A 24,251-nucleotide genomic window follows, 5' to 3' on the forward strand; every position below is an offset into this window, starting at 1 on the left:
GCGGTCCAGGAGGATACCGTGGTCAACGGTATCAAAAGCCGCTGAGAGGTCGAGGAGAACAAGGAAGGAGCATTCACCCCTATCCAGAGCCCTCCTCATATCATCCACCAAGGCGACCAAGGCCGTTTCTGTTCCATGCCCAGGCCTGAAGCCCGACTGAAATGGGTCTAGATAATCAGTTTCTTCCAAGTGTGCCTTCAACTGCACCGCCACCACCCGCTCAATCACCTTGCCCAAAAATGGCAGATTTGAGACTGGGCGAAAGTTGTTCAGAACTTGAGGATCCAAGGAGGGCTTCTTTAAGAGCGGTCTTATCACTGCCTCCTTGAGGGCTGATGGCATCACTCCCTCCTCAAGGGAGGCGTTCACCACCGCCTTGATCCCCTCACCCAGTCTCTCTCTGCAGCTCATAATGAGCCAAGAGGGGCAAGGATCAAGTAAGCAGGTGGTTGGCCTTACAGATGAAAGCACCTTGTCCACTTCATCAGAAGGAAGAAGCTGGAACCGATCCCACAAAACCGGTTTGCCACAGGCCGCCTCTTGCTCACTAACTGTATCCACAGTGTGCAGAGTAACACACCTAATCTGATCAATTTTATCTGCAAAGTGCCTTGCCAAAGCCTCACAGGAGGCCTTAGAATGCTCCAGTGGTTCCGGAGCCACAGGACCGACCAGGCTCCGGACCACTTGGAACAGCCTCCTGGGACAGCACTCTGCAGACGCGATGGAGGCAGCATAATATTCCTTTTTTGCTGCCTTCACCGCCACGTGATAGGCTGAAGATATAGCTCTAGCCCGTGTCTGATCGTCTTTGGAGCAAGACTTCCGCCACCGGCGCTCTAGCTGTCTCACCTCCTGTTTCAGAGCTCGTAACCGCGGATTGAACCATGGTGCAGTCCGAGCCCTGTTCAGGGGGAGAGGGCGTTTCGGAGCCACCCGATCTAATGCCCCAGTGATTGCGGCATTCCAGCCACCCACCAGGGTCTCGACCGAGTGGCCGTTGGCATGCCCTAGAGAATCCCCAAGCGCGTTCAGGAATCCATTTGGATCCATAAGACGCCTGGGGCGGACCATTTTAATGGGTCCTCCACCCCTGCGGAGGGGTTGTGGAACCGAGAAGTCCTACATCACCAGATAGTGATCTGACCATGACAAGGGGGTGGTGGATATACCCCCGACTTCCAGATCACTCCCCGCTTCTCCAGAAACAAACACAAGGTCTAGTGCATGACCGGCTACATGGGTGGGCCCAGTTAGAATATGGTGCAGCTCCCAGGAGGCCATGGTATCCATGAAGTCCCGAGGTGCTCCTGTGAGGATGGCCTCCGAATGTACGTTGAAGTCCCCCAACACCAGTAAGTTAGGGGACTGTACACGCATATCAGAGACCACCTCAAGCACCTCGGCCAGGGAGTCAGTCGTGCAGTGGGGTGGACGGTACACGAGCAGAATCCCCAGACTGCCCTTCGGGCCCAACCTCCAGTACATGCACTCAACAACCTTGGTCTCCCGGAGAGGGGGTCTGGTGAAGATACATTACATTTATTCAATCATTTTTACAACCATGAAAGGTAGATCAATATTTATTTGTTTGTTTTATTATGTTTATATCACGCCTTTTTTCCTCCTTAAGGAACCCAAGGTGGCATACATAATCCTACTCCCACTCCTTTAACATATATTTTAATTTTGTTCATCTTATGAGCTTATCTCTATTGGTAGCGTCAAAAGGTTTTATGTCCGAGAGAGTATTCCCTAACTGTGAGGTCTACTTGAGAGCTTTATGAAAACATGTGGCAGGGAGTTTCATAGACCCAAGCCTCAAAGTTTTAAGAGGGGAACATAGGTGGGATACCCACATGTTCCCACAGTGAGAGTCACCTGAAAAAAGTTAGTTACAACTTTGGAATTGTCAAATTTCACTAGTATTGTATACACTGTGTTATGAATTAATCTTAAGGAATACTGTGTTTAGAAATTGAATGTTTTCTGCAGGAATATATAGCAGTTGGTGGAAGGTTTTCCACCCTACATGATCTTTACATTTCTATATTGCCCAATGACCAAAGCTCTCTGGGGGTGGTTCACAAAATTAAAACCATATAATTAGTCCAGTCTCCTAAAACATTGCCCAAAATTCCACTTAAATGGTCATCCTGCTTTCATACATGATTTTCCCACATACATATAGAAATCCATGCTTCAAAATGAAATGTAGTCACATCTGCTCATAATGTAGATGCCTCAAAACAGCACATTTTGAAAAGCCCCTACAAGCTGCATTATGCAGGGAAAATGGCTGTCCAGTCCACTTCTAGAAGCCTCAACGACCCACAGCAAAAGCTCTGGCATCTGCATCTTTACAATATACGTGTCTGCAAGCATGCTTTTGCCATACATAAATCAAGTGTTTTGTGTACATACCAAACATCACAACATGTGAAGCAGCCAAAATGCAGAATGAATTCACAACACTTCTCTTCAATATTACAATGAGTATTTGTGCTGTGCTGGAACAAACAAGTCACACAAAGTAGGTAAGGAGGTACCTTGCACACTTCCAGCCAGAAATATTTGCAAAGCTTGGATAATCTGACCAAATGAACTTGTTCTTCCTCTCCAATAACCTAATATTCCAGCCATGTTAGTCACATTTCCAAGACAGCATCTTCTTCCTGTCTATACAGCTAAAGGTCTACCTACAAATACCTTACCCTGAATGTATTGCAAATTAATTCCATATTATTATATATTTCAATATTCTGTTCACTCTGGACTATCACCATTCCTGACTTCAAGTGACCCAAAGAGCTGAGAGCTACATACTATGTTTGAGTATTTGCAAAGGAGGACAAAGTCTATAGAGTGTTTGGAAACTACTACTCCGGGGCAAAGTGCAGGGAAATGCATAAGCAAAACATAGCAACAGTGAAAACTATCCCAAAATCCTAAGTGGCTGTACAGCATTCTTTTGCACTAGATACAGCAATTTTGCTAATGCCATATTTCATAACCCTTCAGCTTTACAAGTGGGAAGGCAAAACAGGAGTAGCATTTCTCCATCTCCTAGCTCCACTAGTATCTGCAAGCTTGCTCAGTTTCACATGTCAGCTTTTTGTCCACAATAGCAAAACTTTTATTCTCACCTGAAACATATGCTCTACCTAAAACATTACCTATCCATGGCTTACCCAAAGCAGCACTGGGCTGCTTGCTCTCACCTTCCGAGGATCTACACAGCTCTGCCCCAACTCTTACAGCTCTCGTCTTCCACCTATTGCTACCTCTTCTGTTGGTTCTGACCCAATCAGGTTTTCAAGGTTTCTCCTCAGTTTCTGTTTCCTGTGTGCCAAGAGCCCTCCCTCTCCTTCAGTTCCCTCAACACTCACTTCATGTGGCTCGTTATCCGTCACTAATCTCAGCTCCGGCGCTATCTGATGCCTCTCTCGCGCCTAATTATATCGAAGATAAAACAAACACGGAAACAGAAAGACAAGTTATCATAAACGCCTCTCCACTAGTAGATTCCATCCACACACCTTTTACAATATTTCACCCTCCCTCAGTTATATTTACCTCCAAATTCAACAGCTACAGCTTTTTTAAAAATGGCAACCTGACCTGCAAAATCTATACAGCCAACACACATTGGTACAGGTCTTTTGCCTTGCCTCTCTCAGAGCCCTGGTATGTGGTCAACCAAATTTAGCAAACTAAGTATCTCAATTATAGAAAGTCATTTGAAGCAAAAGTGTTTACCTCGGCAAAACTAGTACATGGTATTGCAACTACTAAGGTAAGTGAGATAAGAGGGTGTATAAAATAAGTTACTGTTTATTATTTTAATTTGCATGTGTGTACACTCATATATGATACTGAGATCATATATGAGATATCATATATATATGACCATACATATATGATATTGAGTATGATATACTCTAGTAAATGAAATAACATTTCAGATATGTGAATGAGAAGAGCTCAGGAATTTAAAAAGGAATCCTGAATTGCATAAGCATGCCATTTTAAAGGATGAAACACCAAACAAGTATGTTCCAAGAAACATTTAAGTACCACTCGCCACATATTATTGGATACAAATATATTCAGTGGTGGTTCAAGTATATTTAAGGTGTTCATATAGCAACTAGGTGAAAGGAAGTTACAAGTTGTGAGAAATCACACAGAATTTCATGCTTCCAATAACTCAGGCTAAAATATTGTTTTAGAGAGAAATGAGACAGGGACCAGTTTACAACAGAACATTAGTCAAAAGTAGCAGAAAAACTCTGGCTGAGTGTTTATTCCTAGAGTTTTGCTCTGATGGATCATGTTCCAATAATTTAAATGGCTTCCTCATAATTACTCCTGAAGTCATTTGCTATGGCTATTTGCAGACTGGGTCCTTTTACAAGATGTGTTTAATTCACTTTTACAATTTCCTACATTTTCCTGACAATATCACATTACCCGTAACCAACATTTTTATATTTAAAACATTCCACTCCTACTATATTGTGTAGATCACATCTGTATCTTTCGGGTGCTGCCCATTCACAAGAATAAAAAACTCGTGTGTATCAGATCTCCAAGATTAGATAGCCACTTTTCGTTTTAAAAGAACAAATCCCTAAACATTGGCAATCTTCCTGCATTACACATCATGTTACCCATGTTCATAAATTTAAAGAACACATTAAGGCCAATCATTTTCAGCATCACCTGAGAAAGAACCCCCACCTTTTGCTCTCATGTCAACCTGTGGTGAATGCAACCATACCACCCTGGCTCATCTTCCAATAATGAAGACAACAGTTTATTACCCACAACTGAGGAATGCATCTAACATTACTTTTAAAATTACATACATGTGCTTAAAGGAAAAAGAGAACTATTACTTTGATATTAAGTATATTCAAGAGAGGATGTTCAAACTATGCAGGCATTTCCAGAATCCTACCCTAGACACAACTTCTATCTGATCAGGGCAGGTGCCAGGCTTTAGCAGGCCCTCAGCATGGGGCCGCCAATGCCCTCCTTCCCCCAGGCATTAACATGGGACCCCACCTGGCATTGCCACCATCAGGCCCTCTGCCAAGCACTGCTTATGCTACAACTGTTCACTCATAACCTCCTACTGGAAATCCTTACCCAGCAGGCAGCAGCAGTGCTCTGGATAGGGGTCAAGCAGCTGCTTAACGCCCATCCATGATGGGTGGTTGCCATCTTACATTCCCAAAATGTGATGCCTGGTAGTAGTTAACTGCTACAGATCAGAGCCAAAAGACTACTCAGCTCTCATCCAAAGGTCTCACTTGCTGGGTTTGAGTGACTGTAGTGGTGGCAGCAGCAGAAGCACCAGATGGAGGGAGAAGGGCAGCAGTAGAGGGCAAGTATCATCCTAAGCAGGTACTGGCAGCTGCCCCATTACATACACACATGTATTATATAGTCACATGCATCTTGAAAACAGCAACTACTTTCTCTATAATTACAGATCTTTTGAGAATGGCAAAAAGACTTTGACTTCACCTGGCTCCTAGACTACTTGGTGCCAGGAGGAAGTGCTTGGTCAAAACGGTAGCATGAGCGATATAATGCTGGAAAGAAAAGTGTCTAAACTATTACCAGGACAGAGGTGCAGTGCATATACAATGGCCACTGAAATTTCACCAAAATGAGGTTTGGGAGTTCCTCCCCAGGTGAAACAGACAGGAATGTCAAGGGAATTCATAATAGTTTCAGTACATCTAACATTTCTCACAGGCATTCTGAAAGGCCCTAAACTGTCTTTGTATTTTATTTAAGGGAGAATTCAATGAATTTGGAAGTTGTTCCCAAGGCACAAGAATCTGAAGCACTGAATTTTGATATGATTAGAAAAATGTCTTCAGGGTTAGGGGTTGCATCTCTTTATAACTCATTCCATAGCAGATTTTAAAATCAACCCAGTCCTGAGGAACCAAGAGCCCCTGGATCACAAGTGCTGGCAGCAGTTTGACAACACTGTACAGCAATACTTAAGAATGGATGCAACTCTGCAGCAAAAAGACAGGCGGCAAATACAAACCTTCCAGCTCTTTTAGGGTGCCCTAAAAGCACTGTGTCTGAAAGACCCCTCGAAATTCCTTCTATCCACTTTGGGTTTACAATACGAACTCTGCAGTTGTGTAGTCATAGTTCAATTAGTTGTGTCAGAGCACAACATGAGTTGCAGTCTAAAAAATGAGTTCTGCAGAAGAGCATTTAGTTCTCTGCTTGTTACAAGGGCATGTTTCATTTGAAAGCTCAGTAGCTTACATGACTGAACCTTCACATGATGGTTTGTTTCAGACATGTGACATTTCTAACAAGACACACTTTACAGAAACAAAACAATGTTTACTTCATTTGTTATAAAAATGTCACCAAGAAAAATCGAATACCACATAAAGAACAGTAGTTCCTCAGTGTAGAAACGGACATGCAAATGCTTAATCTTTCCCCCTACTCTCCCCAAGAAGGAAAATTGCTTGGAAAATAGGTGGCTGCACAAATACATGAATGTCTATTCATGTACTGTGTATGTCACAGCCTCTAAAATTTGACAGACATGATTTCCCTCTTCCTGGGCAATGATTCTGCACGGTCAGACGACTCACTGACCTATTTATCCCAGTATTATCTACTCTGTCTGGCAACAGACCTTCCATCAGAGGTCTTTCATAACTTGGCTATCCATGATCTTTTAACTGGGCATGGCAGGGATTGAACCAACGTCTGCATGCAAAGCACGTGCTCTACCACTGGGTTACAGCTAATCTAGACCCTGATTCACTTTTGCATACCTACCTCCATCTTCAGATGGTGGCAGTGCTTGGCAAAGTGTATAGGCAGGCAGCATTTCAGTCAGAACTACTGCACACTCCAGCACTAGGATCTAGTGTGGAATGCAGAGGCAATCACAAGGAGGACTCAAAAGGAGGAATCTAATGTGTAAATATGCAATTTGTATACCATTGACCATCTACAGCAAATGCTCATACGCACTCGCCATGCTTGTTCCTATACCAAGCATCAAGATTTGATCCTCTCCAATGGTAGTATTCTGGATGGTAGCATTCCCTAATGCCATCCATAGCAGTCAATGGTGTCAGGTTGGAAGGCTGCCAGGTGAAAATGCTATGTCTAAGCAAGAAGAAGCATATGCCAGGAATTTCCTGGTGGGGAAACACCCACTTCCCACATCAAAGCTAGAAAAAAAATTTTTTCAAGGCATGCAATGGCAAGCAAGGAAAGAACCATTTTGCTCCAAAGGCTGAATTCTCAAGATCGCCCGATGTTGACCATCTTACACACTTTAACTGCAGAATTCTTAATACAAGAGTTGTTAGACAGGGATAAATGTCCACTCTCAATGCAGTCTGTGGATGGGAAATGTAAGTTACTGTACATGTAGAATCTGAAGGCTGCAATGAGTCTGAATATATTAATCAGGAATTAAGGGATGTGATTAAAGGTTTGTTGGAAGTTCACTTACCTGCCCTTTGGCATCTTCTGGCATGGATTTGATATGCATTCTTTTAAGACAACGAATCACTCCATCATAGAACTGTACAGTGAAGGTTCCTAGAAACAGAAAGACCCAGAGATAAACAGATAAAACTTTAGCAATATATATTTGTACATCAATTCAGACACGTCATGCAATCCTGCATGTGTCAAAATCCCTCTACTACATTCAGCTGCTTTAAAAGAGATACATGTAAAGGAACCCCTTTTTATTCACATATCCTGCTTCCATTCAGATAGTTTAACAAGATCTGATGCATTTTTATAAACATTCAGTAGTGAAGAATTAACAAGACCAGCCAAGCACACTGAAGGCCACCTCCCAATTTAAATCACATGTATGCTCCTGCTTACAAGCCAGTTACATGCCCAAACATTTTAGCATTTATGTTACCCTTTTGGAGCATTCAAAGCATGCCATACAACAAACCTGTGAGGTGGGTTGGGCTGAGAGTCTGTGACTGGCCCAAAGTCACCCAGTGAGCTTCCATGGCCAAGTGCAGACTAGATCTCCCAACTCCCAGTCCAACAGTCTAGCCACTACACCACATTGGCTCAGTATTGCAGCTAGGAGAGATGAGATTGAGCTGACAACTTCCTGCTTCACAGATCAGTCTCTTACTACTGCACTACACCAGCTGTCAGGTTCTGAAGATGCAGACTTGTTTGTCACCTGAGGACAGTGACAAATCCAGCTTTTGTTTTCTTTGAATATTTCTGACAAGCTACATTAACCAAACCTTTATAAAATTTGCAGACTGCCATCACATATTACTTGCATTTTACATTCATTTAAGTACAAATATTAGTTTGACTAGGGGGCAGCATCTGAGAACAGCCACTTTCCTCAAAGGGTGTAAGGATTACCTAAAAAGCCATTCTCCCCTTTCAGACCTAGTGAGAGAACAGCACATGTACCTGAAAAATAAAATAAGGCCTCCCACTGTGCACTGAAGACAGTGACTCTTATTTAAAACTCAGCAAAGCACTTGCATTTGTGAAGAGCTACAGCTACATTTGTGCACAATACAGAACACTTAAAAGTTGGGCAAAAGGGTGTGCATGTCTCAGTTGCTTAACTTATGGTCACTCAATCAGATGGCTTTAAATAATGATTAGAAAAATTCACAGAGGATGGACCTATCAACAGGAGTTAGGATAATTAAATGGAAACTCCATATTTAGAGGCAGTCTACCTCCAAGTACCAGGTGCTGGGGAAAAATAGGGGAAGTTGTGGCCTTCATGCCCTGATTATAAGAGAAGCTTATCTGAGAAACTTATCTGGCTGCTACTGGAAAAAAACACTAGACTAGTTCAACCCTCAGGTTGACCCAGCAGGACAGGTCTTATTTTCCTGAGTTATACATACCTTCTTTGTTAATTGCTTCAATTTTTGCAGGATAGTATCGACAATCTGTCCAACGAGCTAGAACCTCTTCTCCAGGTTTAAAATCCTGTTTTAAGAGGAGGTTTAAGAATATATTAGCTAACACGTCTGAAAATGTATTCAATGGCAGTATACTAGGGACTAACCTTCAACATTTCCACACCATTATGTGGAAATAAGATCTGTTTATTTCTATGGATTTGGCTTCCATGAGTCTTTATGATTATTTGTTTACAACATTTGTATACCATTTCTCATCTAAAGCAGATTCCCAAGTGGTGAACATAAGAGGTACAATAGCAAAAAAGATAAAAGATTTTAAAAACGTATTAAAATTATTAAAAACAGAATGCCAATAAAAACCATGGCTGGTCATTTAAGATATATTTCCTGGAACAGAACTGTTTTCAGGAAGTGCCAGAAACAATACAGTGTTGGCACCTGCCTGACTTCCAGGGGCAAGGAGTTCCACAGGAAGGGGGCCACCACACTGAAGACTCTTCTCTGGATAGACTCCATCTGGGCCATAGGTCCACGTGGAACCACCAGGAGCAAGCCTTCTGATGACTCGGTGACCAGGAAGGTTGGTAAGGGAGAAGGAGCTCTCTCTGTTGTCCTGGTCCCAAGTTGTTTAGGGCTTTGTACACTAGTACCAAAACCTTAAATCTGGCCCGGTAGTGAATGGGCAGCCAGTGCAGTTCTCTCAGCAAAGAGTTATATGCTCAAAAGCAACAGCTCCCAACAACAGCAGAGCTGCTGCAATTCTGCACTCGCTCCAGCTTCCGGAGCAGCCTTACAAGCAGCCCCACATAGAGTGCATTGCAGTAAACCAGTCTTGAGGTTACCAATACCTGTGCCACGTTGGCCAAGCTATCCCCGTCTAGGAGAGGCCACAGGTGATGAACCAGCCAAAGCTGGTAAAAGACACTCTGAGCTGCCATGGCCACTTGGGCCTCCAGTGACAGTGATGGATGTAGGATTACCCCCGGACCATGGACCTGATCTTTCAGATGGAGTGCAACCCCATCCAGAACAGGCAATGAGCCTATCTCCCGGACTCGGGAACCACTCACCCACAAGGCTTCTGTCTTGCCAAGATTCAGTTTCAGTTTATTGGCCCTCATCTAGCCCACTACTGCATCTAGGCACTGACCCAGGACTTGCACAGTCTCTCCTGATTCATATGTCACAGGGAGACAGAGCTGTGTGTCATCAGTGTACTGATGGCACCTGGCTTCAAATCCTCTAATGACCACTCCCAGTGGCTTCATACAGATGTTAAACAACATTGGAGACAAGATGGCACCAGTCGGAACCCCACAGCCCAATTGCCAAGGGGCTGAGGAAGCATTACCCAATGTTACTTTCGGAAATAGGACCCACAGGTAGGATCGGAACCACTGTAACACAGTGTCTCTAATACCCATCCCACGGAGCTGATCCAGGAGAATACAATGGTATCAAAAGCTGATGAGAGATTATGACTCAAGACTTCCAGAAGAAAACATTCCTAAGGGATGGGGGGGGGGGGATAAAGGGATAAATACTTACAATGAATTCATCTTCATCTTTTAGACCCTCTTTCCTTAGCGATGGCCGTTCAAGGGGGCGCAATCGATTGCTGTCCCAGTAAATCCATTCATCGTAACGATGACTCCAGCGCTCAAAGTGGACAAGCATCTTCCCCTCTTCATAATCCATCTTCTCAATGCGGGAAGGATACCTTCAGAAAACAAATTAAAAGATGCTATTTTGACAGGTTGGTCTCCACATTTTGATTTGCGAAAGATCCAAGGATACCATTTGGCTGTACTCGTAGTTTTCTCGTGAACCGTTAAAGTAGTTCATGTTTAAGCCTTGGTTATTTAGACAGGAAGTTATCATCAAACATCCTAGGTGGATGAGTTGGGGCAACACAATCAGTTGCCCCAACTCATGTGCTCCACAAACACTGATGGCAACTAAATATTCTGAACATGTTTTGTGCTTCCATGAGTGGTAACAAACACTGTTGAGTCACAGGTGTAAATGTCACTTGCAGAACACTCATTAGCTAGACTTGTGGGCTCTCTAAAATTTCACATGCCAGATACAGCCTATCAGCCCCCTTTTGTGGTCTCCTCCCCCAAAATACCATCCAACTAAATTAAGTGTGAACATAGCCAGAGTAAGTGTAACACACTGCTAAGAATGACAGTGAGATATGTGCAGCCCAATCCCAACTCTGTACGGGTTTATACCCTTAGTCACAAATGGATATGACATGAACAAGAGATGTACAGTAAGAGTTCCTACAGTAGGAAAGTGACACAACAGCTCAGCTGGGAAGTACATACCTCAGCTTATTAAGCAGAGATGTAAATGAGCCGTGACCCTGTACACTGTCCTTGTGCCACCTCTTCCCTCTTCTGTGTGCTACAGCTTAAAACTTCCAGTGCTCATTTATCATTGCTTCCTATTGTGTCTACACCAGGAAGCAATGGTTACCAGGTTTGGAACAAGCCAGAATCTGGAACCACAGTCTGACGTTTATTCCAAACCTGGTAACCATAGCCTCCTGGTTTAGATGCAACAGGAAACTATGATAAATTAACACAGGAAGTCTTTAATTGTGGCATGCCAAGACGGAAAGGGGCAGCATGAAGATAGCTATGTAGGCACAAATCTGATTTACATACAAGCTCAGGTATATATGTTCCAACCAATACCTAGAGTAGAGGGCCATACAATAAAACATTTGGTATATGATGGAAGCAGGCATGTTGCAGCTATGCTGTGGAAGAATAGCCTCGCTGAACAAAAATGCTGTCTAGCAGGTGCTAACATTTTAGGCAGACATGGGTTCAATGGATTAACAGCAGTAGCATTAGTCACATGTGGTTATATAAAATAAAATACTTTTATCGTGACAGAAAAACCAGACATGTACACACACCATTTGATGGCTGCATCAAGTGATGCAAATCTACTGCCAGAGACAGAACTTCCATATCACCTCAATACTTTGGCTTGGATCCTAAAATAAGTTACGTTTACACAGAAGAAAAGTTTCATACTTGCACTTGGTCAAAAGCTCTCCCCAAAAGTCAGGGGTTTTTCCTGAACAATGCAGGATATGGCACAACAGACTGCTAATGGAGGGGGATCTCCCAAAATCAGGTGGCTCTGGCCAAGTTTGGGTGATTACCCCACCCTCCGAGAGCAGTTCCCTACACCCCATCCCACCTTGTTCAGGGATGACTATCAGGGGAGCAGGGCATGAGAAACCTTCCATCTGCAAACTTCCTTAACTTATTTTAGGATGCGAGCTATTGCTTTTCAATGGAATGAGTTTAAATATTCAGCTAACGATCTCCAGGAGTGCAGTAATGAAAAGAAAAAAGTTGACAGATGTACATCCATGTGTGAACAAGCCCCCAGTCTATCTTTTGAAATGATGCAAGAATTGCCTTTGTTTTATCTATGCAGACATTTAGAATTACACAAGGATATGCTAATATTTCTGTAAAACACCTCTGAAGTTGCATATTGACAAGTGTTACTCAGATCCTGTTCTGGAAAGATGTGCAAGAGCAAATTGTGATTTCAACATTTAACACTGACACAATAAAGTGTTTCTAGACAAGCTTTTATGCTATGTTATGTTATGTTACGTTATTTATTTATTACATTTCTATGCCACCCAATAGCCAAAGCTATGGGTTTTGAAACATCCATACATTTGGGTAATTTCCTTTCTCATTCCTCATTACACCTGCAGAACTAAAGACTGTTGTCAGCTCTGAAGTCACTTATTAAGAAAAAGAAGCTTTGACAATTGCAGTCAACATCTGACTGAAAGCAGTACTGATATTAGAAGTAGCAAGTGCAAATCTCTAATTTTTGTTTATAAGAATATCAGACAAATGTGTGCAAAGCTCCATTAATTCCAGAATACCATAAATGACCCAATCCTAATACTGTGACAGCTACTACATACTCAGAACTGGGTTAGGTCAATGCACTTTCATATGACAGACGTTAGCACCCTTTTCAACATGAATCAGCGGGTCAATTGCTCAGTTATTTATATTCATTTATTTGTATGCTACTTTTCCACAAGATTGTAAACCACTTTGGGCACAATCAGCGAACAGCAGCAATAGAAAATGTTAAAAATACAATTACAAGAATAACGTATTAAAAATATCAATACATATCTATAAATAGCAATATAACTAAACTATCAGATAAAAACTCATCAGGAGAGAAAATAAAGCCAAAGGCTGAAATCCTACACATATGCTTGGGAGTAAGCACCACTGACATCAGTGGGACTTACTTCTGAGTAAACATGTACAGGACAGCACCACAATACAGAAATAAAATACAGTACATAAAAGACCAAATCGTTCGCTATTCCACTCTAAGAAGATAGCAGGAAGGTCTCTCACCTGGGTCTCCCTTCTCAGTTCCTTCCTCATCTCTCATCTGAGAAGCTACAAATTGTCAATCCTCCCTCAAATCACACATATGCTCAACTCCTTGATACTATCCATCAACAGGCTCAGAGCAGCGGGACACAAAAGATGAAAATGGTCAGCCTCATGAGGTTTCTATCCACCAACACTCCCTAATGTATATTGTATCTAAGGCATATATATGCTATACTCAAAATATTTCTGCACTAGCAAGTTATACAGAAAAAGTAACCAAGATGACTTTTTAAACAAAAAAGTACGTGCCAGGATTTGTCCACAGAAAGCACCCTATGTTAGTCTTGTATGGCCTAAAAGGGTATTAAAATTCTGTTCTGGTTTTCAAACACTTCTCTGCATGGCTATTCAGAGCTGAATCCTACTGACTGTAAGCAAGCGAGTAAGTAGCTATTTACAAGCCTAGTCTTTATACTAGGAGGCTATCAAACGTTTCAGCGCTGCCTTTAAGTTCTACAAACAGTGAATCAATCATTCATGTACAGAATTCTCACCCTCTTTCATTCTCACAACCACCCTCCTAGCATGTGTAAATCATTTTCAGAACACAAGAGCAGTGCTGGGACAGACTGGAAGCCTATCTAGTCCAGCACTCTGTCCCCACAGTGGCCAGATGCCTATGGAAAGCCCATTCCTTTCACAAGGGGAGAACATCAAGCGACTTTGTTTATGCATCCATGAGCCTTGCTATACAGTCTCTCTGTCAATGTAACTTAATGGCGATAATTTTGGACTGAGCAGAGAACAAGGTTCGACTGAGTAACCATACATTAATTGCTTGCTTCCCATAGCTTTTGCTCACAGTGACGTTTCTGCGAAGTATTTCTGTGATGAGAAATTGGGTGGCAGGGTTGGGGGTGGGGGAGACAGATCTATGCACCTGCGGTTATTCACAAGTCACGATTTTGCCAAAAATCTGAGAGTAGTCTGGCATATCTATATATAAAGTGGGAGCACAGATATAAACCCAAATTATGATTTTCATAATGGAAGAGCTTATGGAGCACGTCTATAAATAAACTGAGTAAACCACACTTTCAACCTGTGTAACTATGTTAACTGCTGCTCCAGTCTAAATTTCTACATGGTGTCCTCAGAAGTCAATGATGGTGCACATAAGACACGTCCTCAGTGACTGCTCTACTGCTCAGATCTTTGATGCGCTTGAGATTTGACAACGCCACAGATTTTATGGAAGCAACATACTTTTTTAAAACAATGAAATGAGTTTATATAAATGAAACAATTTCAGTTCAATTGTTGCACAGCTCACGCTCTCTCTCTCTTCTTTTTTCTGTAAGTGGATTATAATGGAATAAATGAACATGCTGGCAGCCAAATAAGACAAGGGTAACTGTTTCCTATTTCTATTAACATGTCCAGTGTAGAGAATAACACTTGGATTTTTATTCTGTAGCAACATCGAAGCAATGTCTTTTTGCTGGCCCTTTGCACACAGTAAAAGTTTGAGATGGCTACAAAGCAAACTCTTCTCTTTCCCATTCACCAGGCAGGGCAGAAGCACCTTTTCAATACCAACTCCACTATAAATCTCACAAAGCTGTGACATAATATGGGAAGGAGTCTTACCAAAAGGACTGCAGGGCTAGTTACCCACCTTCACCTATGTAAAGAGTTTCTGACCATACTGGCCTTAAGCCTTAAAACATTAAATACAAGCTATAAAATATGCAGAGTCGAGGGGAACAAACCCATCCTAAATGTACAAGATGCTTCATCAGGAAAGCATTAGAGATCAGCCCACATTTCTTTGATTATGATCATGAGTCCTTTCTCATGGATTTGTCAAAAACAAGTCCTGCCAGACGAATCTGATCTCATTTTTTGATCAGGTCACCTCCCTTGTAGACCGTGGGAATGCTGTAGACATCATATACCTCGACTTCAGCAAAGCTTTCGACAAAGTGCCCCATGATATCCTGATGAGCAAACTAGCTCAAAGTGGCCTAGATGAAACAACGATCCGGTGGATCCACAGTTGGCTACAGAATCGGACTCAAAGGGTGCTTATCAATGGGACCTTCTCAAACTAGGGAACGAGTGGGGTACTGCAGGGCTTAGTCCTGGGCCCAGTGCTCTTCAACATTTTTATTAATGACTTGGAGGAGGAGGTGCAGGGAGTGCTGATCAGATTTGCAGATGACACAAAATTGGGTGGGATAGCTAATACTTTGGAAGACAGAAACAAAATTCGAAGTGATCTGGACTGACCGGAGCGCTGGGCAGAAAACAACAGAATGACATTGAATAGGGATAAATGCCAAGTTCTGCACCTAGGAAATACACAGTTACAAGATGGGGGATACGTGGCTCAACCACACTACAAGCGAGAAGGATCTTGGAAGTGTTGTCGATCACAAGCTGAACATGAGCAAACAATGTGATGTGGCTGCAAAAAAGGCCAATGCTCTTTTGGGCTGCATTAACAGAAGCATAGCTTCCAAATCCCGGGAAGTACAAGTTCCCCTCTTCTTAGCACTGGTTAGGCCTCATCTGGAGTACTGTGTCCAGTTCTGGGCACCACACTTGAAGAAGGATGCAGACAAACTGGAGAGGGTTCAGAGGAGGGCAACAAAGATGATCAGGGGACTGGAAACAAAGCCCTATGAAGAGAGACTGAAAGAACTGGACACGTTTAGCCTTGAGAAGACTGAGGGGAGATATGATAGCACTCTTCAAGTATTTGAAAGGTTGTCACAGAGAGGAAGGCCAGGATCTCTTCTTGATCATGCCAGAGTGCAGGATACGGAATAATGGGCTCAAGTTACAGGAAGCCAGATTCCGGTTGAACATCAGGAAAAACTTCCTCACTGTTAGAGCAATACGACAATGGAACCAGTTACCTAGGGAGGTGTTGGGCTCTCCCACACTGGAGGCCTTCAAGACAAGGCTGGACAGCCATCTGCCAGGGATGCTCTGACTTGGATTCCTGCATTGAGCAGGGGGTTGGATTCGATGGCCTTGTAGGCCCCTTCCAACCCTACTATTCTATGATTCACCCAAACAGGCTGTGTCCAACTGGTTGCTTAACCTCTTCAGCACAATAACCTCTCCTGCAACACTTCACATTTCAGTTCTGCAACACTTTACAACCCAACCTATTGCACTGGCCTGTCACCAGTCCCATGCACCTCCTTCCCGCCACTGGAGGCTACCAATACTCCAGCTCTAGACAATGACCTGGTTCACACATAAGAGCAATTCATGGGTTGTTCAACATATGAATTGCCAGGGTACAGCGGGAGAAAGCAAATGCACTGCCTCCCACATACTTGTTGCTTCCGTTGTACATCCAGCTTTGTAAACAACCCAGGAACACCTATTCCTGGGCTGCTGTTGTTGGGTTTAAACTCCAGGATGTTTTAACCCTGAACAACCCAGGTGCCAGGTTCGCACATCACGACAACCGAGGAATGAGTTGTTCCTGGGTCGTTTACAAAGCCAGATGTAATGCACAAGAGACGAGAGCATGGGAGGCAGTGCACTTGCTTGCTCCAGCTATGGGTTTCTTAACCCGTAGTTAGGTGCAATGTGCAGACCAGGTCCATGTGTTCACACATGCAATAGAAAACATGGGGTAGTATCCATTGTAGTCCTACATAGAGTAGACCCACTGAGATGAATAGGACTTAAGGTAGTTATGACTAACTTAAGTCTCATTCATCTCAATGGGTCTACCCTACATAGTACTAACACTGGATACTACCTATGGCAGCCAAGACTGGGCTGCCTGGAGAAGCATGGAAAAACGCAGATCAATGGCAAAGGAAAAGGCAGTGGCTTAGCAGGACTCTTGAAGAAGCTTGGCGGGCCTGATCTGACCCACAACTTGAGGAACAAGATTCTATAGATTAACCATCTATTATAATATACTGTGAACAAATGCCTCATGCACTACTTGCAAATTACGTGCGCTACCACTGCCTTAAAACAGAGGGAAATCTTCATTGTTTGTCTATGGTTGTCTTAAAACAAGTCTCTGCCACGGAAAAGCAGCTGTGTAATATGCTACTTTATTTCTCAAATGCCATATTAGAATTTGCTAAAGTTAAGTAAAACAACTGCTTAGGAAATTACAACATTCACACAATTTTAAAAGGTTAAACACATGTAGAATTGCTTAAGTTTATAAATCATCACTTTTCAGTATAAGACTTCCTGAGCAGTGTACAATTTAGAATAGAAAAAATTTCTTTAAAAGTCAGCATAAAACTGAAGCATGAACTTCAACCAATAACCAACAAAAAGCATAACGCAACTAAAGCCAACTAAACTACTTTATTTATTTATTTATTTATTTGCCACCCATCTGGCCGGTTACCTGGCCACTTTAGGCAGCATGCGATACAAATAACACAAAATACAACAAATTTACATAATCAACTAAACAAAACAACATTGCTCGAAAAAACCTAACCCACCCAAAATGCCCCCCTGAACAACCAGGTTTTCAAAGCCCAGTGGAAGCTCATCAAAGAGGGGCAGGGCGGAAGTCACTATGGAGGGAATTCCACAGAGTGGGGGCCACCACTGAAAAGGCCCTCTCCCTAGTCACCACCAGCCTAGCTGTCAGCTAGCTGTCCTGGCTGATGGGACAGACAGAAGGCCATTCGAAGCCGATCTTGTTGAACAGCATCACTGGTGTTGCTGGAGGTGCTCCTTAAGATAGACTGGGCCGGAACCATATAGGGTTTTAAAGGTCAATACCAACACCTTGAATTGGGCCCGGAAAACGACTGCTAACCAGTGCAACTCCTTCAGCACTGGAGTGATGTGGTCTCGCCTAAAGCTGCCTTTAATCAGGTGAGCCATCGCATTCTGCACCAGCTGCAGCGTCTGAACCATCTTCAAGGGTAACCCTACATAGAGCACATTACAGTAGACTAGGCGAGAGGAGACCAGGGCATGAACTACTGATGGGAGCAGATGGTGGAAAGCCCAGGCAATTGAAACTCTTTGATTTCTGCAAAAAAATGAAGGTGGGAACCAGGCAAGCTTCTCTGAGGAGAGTGCTCAACAGCAGAAGCATTATAAAGGACATCTCCCCAGGCTCCACTTATGCAAGTTCAGATAGCGGGGCCTCTGATGAACCATTTACTAATACGAAGTACAATTAAGAAATGGGCTTCACGTCTACAGCTGCCTTGAGCATCAAAGATGGAAAGCAGGATGAAAATCCTAATAAGTATAAGATGTAGTACAAAAGTTTATCCTGATGTTGACCTAAATGGGATTATATTCCATGTCTTATCTTCTTGTAAAGCAAGGTTTTGAATTTGACTCAATTTACGTTTTAAGTGAAATAGTGTAACCACCCTTTATAACTTATTACTTATACTATCATCACTAGGCCATGCCATTTCACAATTACTATGACCTATACCAGGAAGAACACATACAAGCACTCAGACCCTGATGTTTCTGTATCAGGAACCTACAACTAATATTTTACAAATGAAAAAAAAAATCCAAGGGTGCAAAACAACCAATGTTGTTCCACACATCCCTGTTTAGGGCATCATCATCCTTCCCCAATGAAAGGTAATTTTCTTCAGTAAATCGGGGAGCTATATACTGTCAGAAATGTGTCATCTTGGTAATAAGAACTTGCTTTTTTCTGTTTCCCATATTTAACGACAGCAAGATACAAATCAACTGATTTGGGAATTCTCACATATGATATCAGCCTCTCTGCCATCAGCATGATGGTTGAAAAAAAAAAATGACAGTATCCCCATGGTAAAATTAAAGGTTCAGTCCTGCCAGAGCTGGTATGGAATTTGCAGTGATAATTTAGGGCACAATCCTATCAATTACACCCTTGATGTTCGTAAGCCCCCAAACTCAGAGGCTTATGAGTATCCAATGTGGAGCAGGAGAAGCAGCGAAGGCAATTCTTACCTCCACCATGCTTCCCACTCTGCACTTCAGCTAGACGGGCTTTTTTGCCCATCTAGCTGTGGGTCTCAGAGAGGGAGGGAAGAAGACTGGAGAGGCCTTGGGATACTGTGTAAGTCAGCCTCTCCAGTCCCCTCCCTGCCCACCAGAATCCCCTTTACCTCCTCAACGAAGTCACTTTTGCCAGCTGCGAGGAGACGAGCATGGATTCCTGGGTCTAAGGTCTGAGAGCTGTCTCCAATCTCGGATCCAGGAATTGGAAGTATCCTACGGACCCCCAGATGCTGTCTAGGGGCCATAGGATTGCTCCCCCCAGCACCACTGAGTTCTGAATATAATCAGAAGGGAGATCCCAGAGGTCAACCACTTTACCTTGCGACATGAAGACTAGAAGATATCCATGGGTTTTTGTCATGCTACCTGTCAAATCGTCATTTCTGACCTACTAGACTACTACAGATAAGTGGCAAAATGTAATTGTTGTCTCTTTTGTGTGAACTCAGTAAGGGGAGGATGGTGGTGGAAGATGAGGCATCATCGAAGGAGATCAATTTGCACACACACCCTTATTGAAACGAGTAATTATACTGCATGGACATGCACTCAAAGCAGCTAACAACAGTTTACCACAGTCTCTAATGCAGAATCACAAGACAACTAAAATATATGACAACTAAATACCAAATAAAACCAATTTGTTAACCAAACTAGCCTAACGCTAGCCTAGTTAACCAAACAAGCCTATTATACAAATGCTAAATGAAAAGGCAAGTTTTGCCACCTTTCTTAACAGGGAGGAAGACATCTCACCACTTCAAAGGTCCTATGTCTCAGTGGTTAACCTCGTTTCACATAGTGAAGCAGGACCTGACCTGAAGAGTGCAGTTGGTACAAGGGATTGATAAAGGGCAGCCTTCCCCTCCAGATGTTTTAGAGTATAACTCTCATCAGTGCCAGCCAGCATGGCCAAGTTAAGGATGATGGGAGCTACATTTCAAAATATCTGGAAGAATTCAGGTTGGGGAAGGCTCAAATAGGGAAACAATCTCAGAGGTGAGAGTCCCAGGCTGTGGAGGGCTATGCTCAAACCTCCCAATATTCATTAGAAGGCAGATGACATCATTATTCACTAGTTGAAGCCTCCAGGTCATCTTCAACAGGAGCCTTATGCCTTCCAACCTGCACCCTTCACTGCAACTTTAATATCTCTTCATCTATCAGCCCAGTGATCCCAGATATAAGCCTATCAAATGTCCTCTACCATATCCAAAAAACTCTTTATTCTGTACAGTGCCTTGGTATAAAAGGGCTATTTCCTGTAAGGCTATTAATGGAATACCCACAGGGAAGATAAATAATATTCATGTGGCACCTGAATCCATCAATGCACTTAAAACACAATCAACAGACATGTAAAGCTGCATTTTTTTTTTAAGCTATAAAAGTTATTTTCTGCTCAAGGTCTTTTGGCCAAATCTTTCCATTACCTTAGGCTGCAATCCTATACCCTCTTAGCTGGAAGTAAACCCCACTGAACTCAGTGGGACTTGCTTCTTAGTCAACATGTATAGGATTTCACTATTAATGTGTCTTTCAGAAGAAATTACCTTGTCTCAAGCTGGTTTATGGGCAAGAGTGAAAATACATGAAAATCTGAATACAAATTTAAATTACGGCTGCCATGCATTGTGTATGAAATCATATCTGACCTAAACCAGCCATTGACATACCATTTTTGTAGGTAATCCAGTGCTTCCAAACGAGCACCTATTTCAAAAGTTATCCCAGGACGATTTGGAGGCTTTCTGCTCATCTTGAAAGTTTCAATTCCTCTCTCTTCTTAGCTGTAAAAAGGAAGAAGAGGCTTTATTGCCACAGATGAAACTTTTAAGGCGATAGTCCTGCATTTCTTTTAATCTGAGAAAGGAGAGGGTTGCAGCCAAACTTTAGCTTTTCGAGGACTTGAGACAGATAAAGAAATCATTAAAATCCAAGAGCAAAATCCTATGCATGTTTACTCAGAAGTCTCATTGAATTAAATGGGGATTACACCCAGGCAAATGGGTTGACGTGAAGACCGCAGCCTCAATCTAAGTAATATAGCTCTGATGAGTTCCTGAACACTGATGGTTATCAATGTGGTAATCCCACCATGGTAACTGAAGTATTTCCAACCGCAGGTGCTACATAAATCTTTTAAATAAAGGAATGAATGTTTGAATTCACATATGAGTCAACACACTGAATTCTAAACTAAAGCAAGCTTTGTATCGAAACAGAAAACGAATACACAACACAAATCATGCCTGCTTAGGCAGGCAACACACTCCCATACTGAGATAGAGTTCTCCTACACTTTCTATTGTATATACATCCCATATACTCTAAACTAGATTGACACAGAAAGAGATCCTATGGCTGAAGGTTGACATATCTTGCCAGACTAGGAAAAAAATGAAATGTGTATCTCTGAAAAAGACATTTCATTGAACTGTTGATGTGTCGATGACAAGTTGAATACCTCAGAAACAAGAGAGGTATCCTTCTCTCCTCTAGATCCTAGAGGAAGAGATCCAGTTTGAATTTGGATGCCGGGGACCTCTCAACATCAGGATTTCATCCCCATCTTTACCTGGGACTTCATCATTTCAGACTTTACTGGGAAAAAGGTAATCCGAACCCAGTTTTTCGGTAGAGGAGGGCAAACTTCATTCTGCATTAGAATGCATTAGTCTTGGCATGCAGAATATATGGGAGAAAACAATCTCCATACCCCACGATACTATGGGAAAAGGTTTCCAAAGACCACAAGAAACCAAGGAAGCTTCCTTAGACCAAGTCAGACCACTGGTCTATTTAGCTCAGTACGGTCTACACCAGCCTTCCCCAATCTGGTGCCCTCCAGGTGTTTTGGACTACAACTCCCAGGATTCTTATTAGCCATGCAGTCTGGGCTGATGGGAGTTGAAGTCCAAAGCATTTGGAGGGCACCAGGGTGGGGAAGGCTGCTCTATGCTGACTCCCTGCAGCTCTGCAGGGTATCATGCAGGAGTCTTCCCCTCTTTCCCCACCTGGATCTTCTGCATGCAAAGCATTTGCCCTACCTCTGAGCTATGGCCCTTCCCCTAGGAACTCGAAAAAAGATTCCAACTCCGTTCCAGATTAGGCATAGCATTTTTACCAGTCTTGCCTGGGCCTGACACATTTGTACAAAAACATCCCGAAGACCCAGCCTTAAATCCTCAACCTGTATTACTGGAGGAAAGGACCCTATACAATGCAACCCATATATAATCCAGCACAACATCAAGCTTTTCTGCAAGGGTGCACTGGGGCAAAAATAACTCTTCTCAGTTAGAAGGGGTCCTCTGCCGCCACAAGCTCTCTTTAGGGGCCATTCATGAAGTATAACAATGCAAAATTAAACCCTCTCTCTTTCATTTGGGGGGGGAACCCTTTCCCCTTCCGGGGGGAAACCCCCTTGGATACTTCCCCCGTTTCGGAGCTGTTCCACCTGTCACTGACACGCCAACAGTTCGGCGGATTCGCTCGCTCAGAAATACCCCTTTCAGCTCTTTCCTAGTCCGGCGAGATACGCGCACCCCTGTGGAAGGGCGGCCCCGCTTCCGCGACTCTCCCGCCCCTCTTCGGCCACGACCACTCCCGTCGCGCGGGCGCCCCCGCGGCTCCCCCGCCCGCCTGGGGTCCGACTGGGGAGAGGGGCCGCGGGCAGCTGGGCGCAGGCCTCCGCCCCCCGCGGGAAAGGCCCCGCAGCGACGGGGAGCGGAGGGCAGGCGGGGTGCCCGGGAGAGGCGGAGCAGCCCCGAGGCCGCAGGAACGCGGTCCCGGAGCCGGCAGCAGCGAGGCCTGCCCGCCTGCGGGGCGGCCGGCCCCGGCCCTTCCTTACCCGCCGCCGCTGCTACCAGCCCCGCCCGGGCCTTGTCGGGGCAGGGCGGGGACGGGGCCCCGCTCGCTCCACCGGGGAAGGCCGTCAGCAGCAGCCGCGGCGCCGCCTTCGCCCCCCTTCCTCCTCCTCGGCGAGCCCCATCGCCGTCCCCTCCCGGCCCCGCCTCTCGCGACCCAGCGCCGACACCTGCCGTCACTTCCCCGCGACGCTCGCCTCCGCGCAGGCGAAGCCGGCCCCGGCGCCGCCATCTTCCTTTTCTCGTTCGGCTCCTTCCCTCGTCACGTGACAAGGGGAGGGGGAGAGAAAACGCCGCCGCCGCCGCCCGCCGATCGCTAACGGGTGGTGGGAGCGGCGCACGCGCAGAAATGGAGCCGCCGGAGGGACGGGGAGGAGTGGGCCAAAGGGAGTCACCGATGCGGTGAAGCTAGTATTAGCACTTCCGGCTCCCGATGGAACGTGCGGGGCAAACTAAGGCAAAGAAACATGGTATTAAAAACAAAAACAAAAAAAAAAACACTTTAGGGGAGGGGGAGAGTCTGTGCAAAGAAATAGGTCAGGGCAACATAGTGGGGTGGGGGGCTAAGTGGGTAGAGCGGCTTCCCCACTTCTGAATTACGCTGCTGCTGCTGCTCAGCTCACGTAACCGGACGTGAGGGTTCTGCGTTTGTGGCTCTGCTTTCATCCCCTATGGCGTGGGTTCCGCGAATGCGTGAGGTCGCGTTCCAGCGCTGCGGACGGCGCTTGCAAGCGAGTTTTGCGTAGGAGCGGGGTGTAGAATTTTGGAAGGCTCGGAGCGTCCGATCCCTTTTCTTCCTTCCTACTTTTTGAAGTTGGGCATGGTCTAAGCCTAAAAGAAAAAGAAGCAGCACCGCATGTTAAAGGCTCTAAGCTGCAACACTTGCCTGACAGTAAGTCCCGCTGAAACCAGCGGGATTTACCTCTGAGTAGATCCGTATGGGATTGCACTGTAAGGGCGCCATCCTGTGGATGTTTGGACAGAAAAAAGAC

The 24,251-nt window shown here is 44.1% G+C and overlaps 1 protein-coding gene across 13 annotated transcripts in view; it reads right to left on the reverse strand.

Moving 5' to 3' along the window:
* The window catches only part of PHF20L1 (PHD finger protein 20 like 1), a 76,679-nt gene extending 53,157 nt beyond the window's left edge, over positions 1 to 23,522 (reverse strand). For 3 of the 13 annotated variants that reach the window (XR_014789976.1, XM_084848757.1, XM_084848750.1), the window contains exons 1-6: positions 23,244 to 23,427; positions 21,067 to 21,180; positions 10,494 to 10,665; positions 8,925 to 9,009; positions 7,523 to 7,611; positions 3,390 to 3,452 (exon numbers count right to left, since the gene is read on the reverse strand). Coding sequence is in view for 12 of the 13 variants with exons in the window: in XM_084848757.1 (XP_084704883.1) it covers positions 3,390 to 3,452; positions 7,523 to 7,611; positions 8,925 to 9,009; positions 10,494 to 10,665; positions 21,067 to 21,149 (492 nt within the window). In the remaining variant the exon portion in view is untranslated. The other 10 variants (XM_084848762.1, XM_084848756.1, XM_084848760.1 and 7 more) reach the window with 8 other exon arrangements.
* Positions 23,523 to 24,251: the final 729 nt, after the last annotated feature.

This window comes from Heloderma suspectum, chromosome 4 (assembly GCF_057233095.1).
Source record: "Heloderma suspectum isolate Gila_16-S chromosome 4, 16-S_ref, whole genome shotgun sequence".
Taxonomy (NCBI): Eukaryota; Metazoa; Chordata; class Lepidosauria; order Squamata; family Helodermatidae; genus Heloderma; species Heloderma suspectum.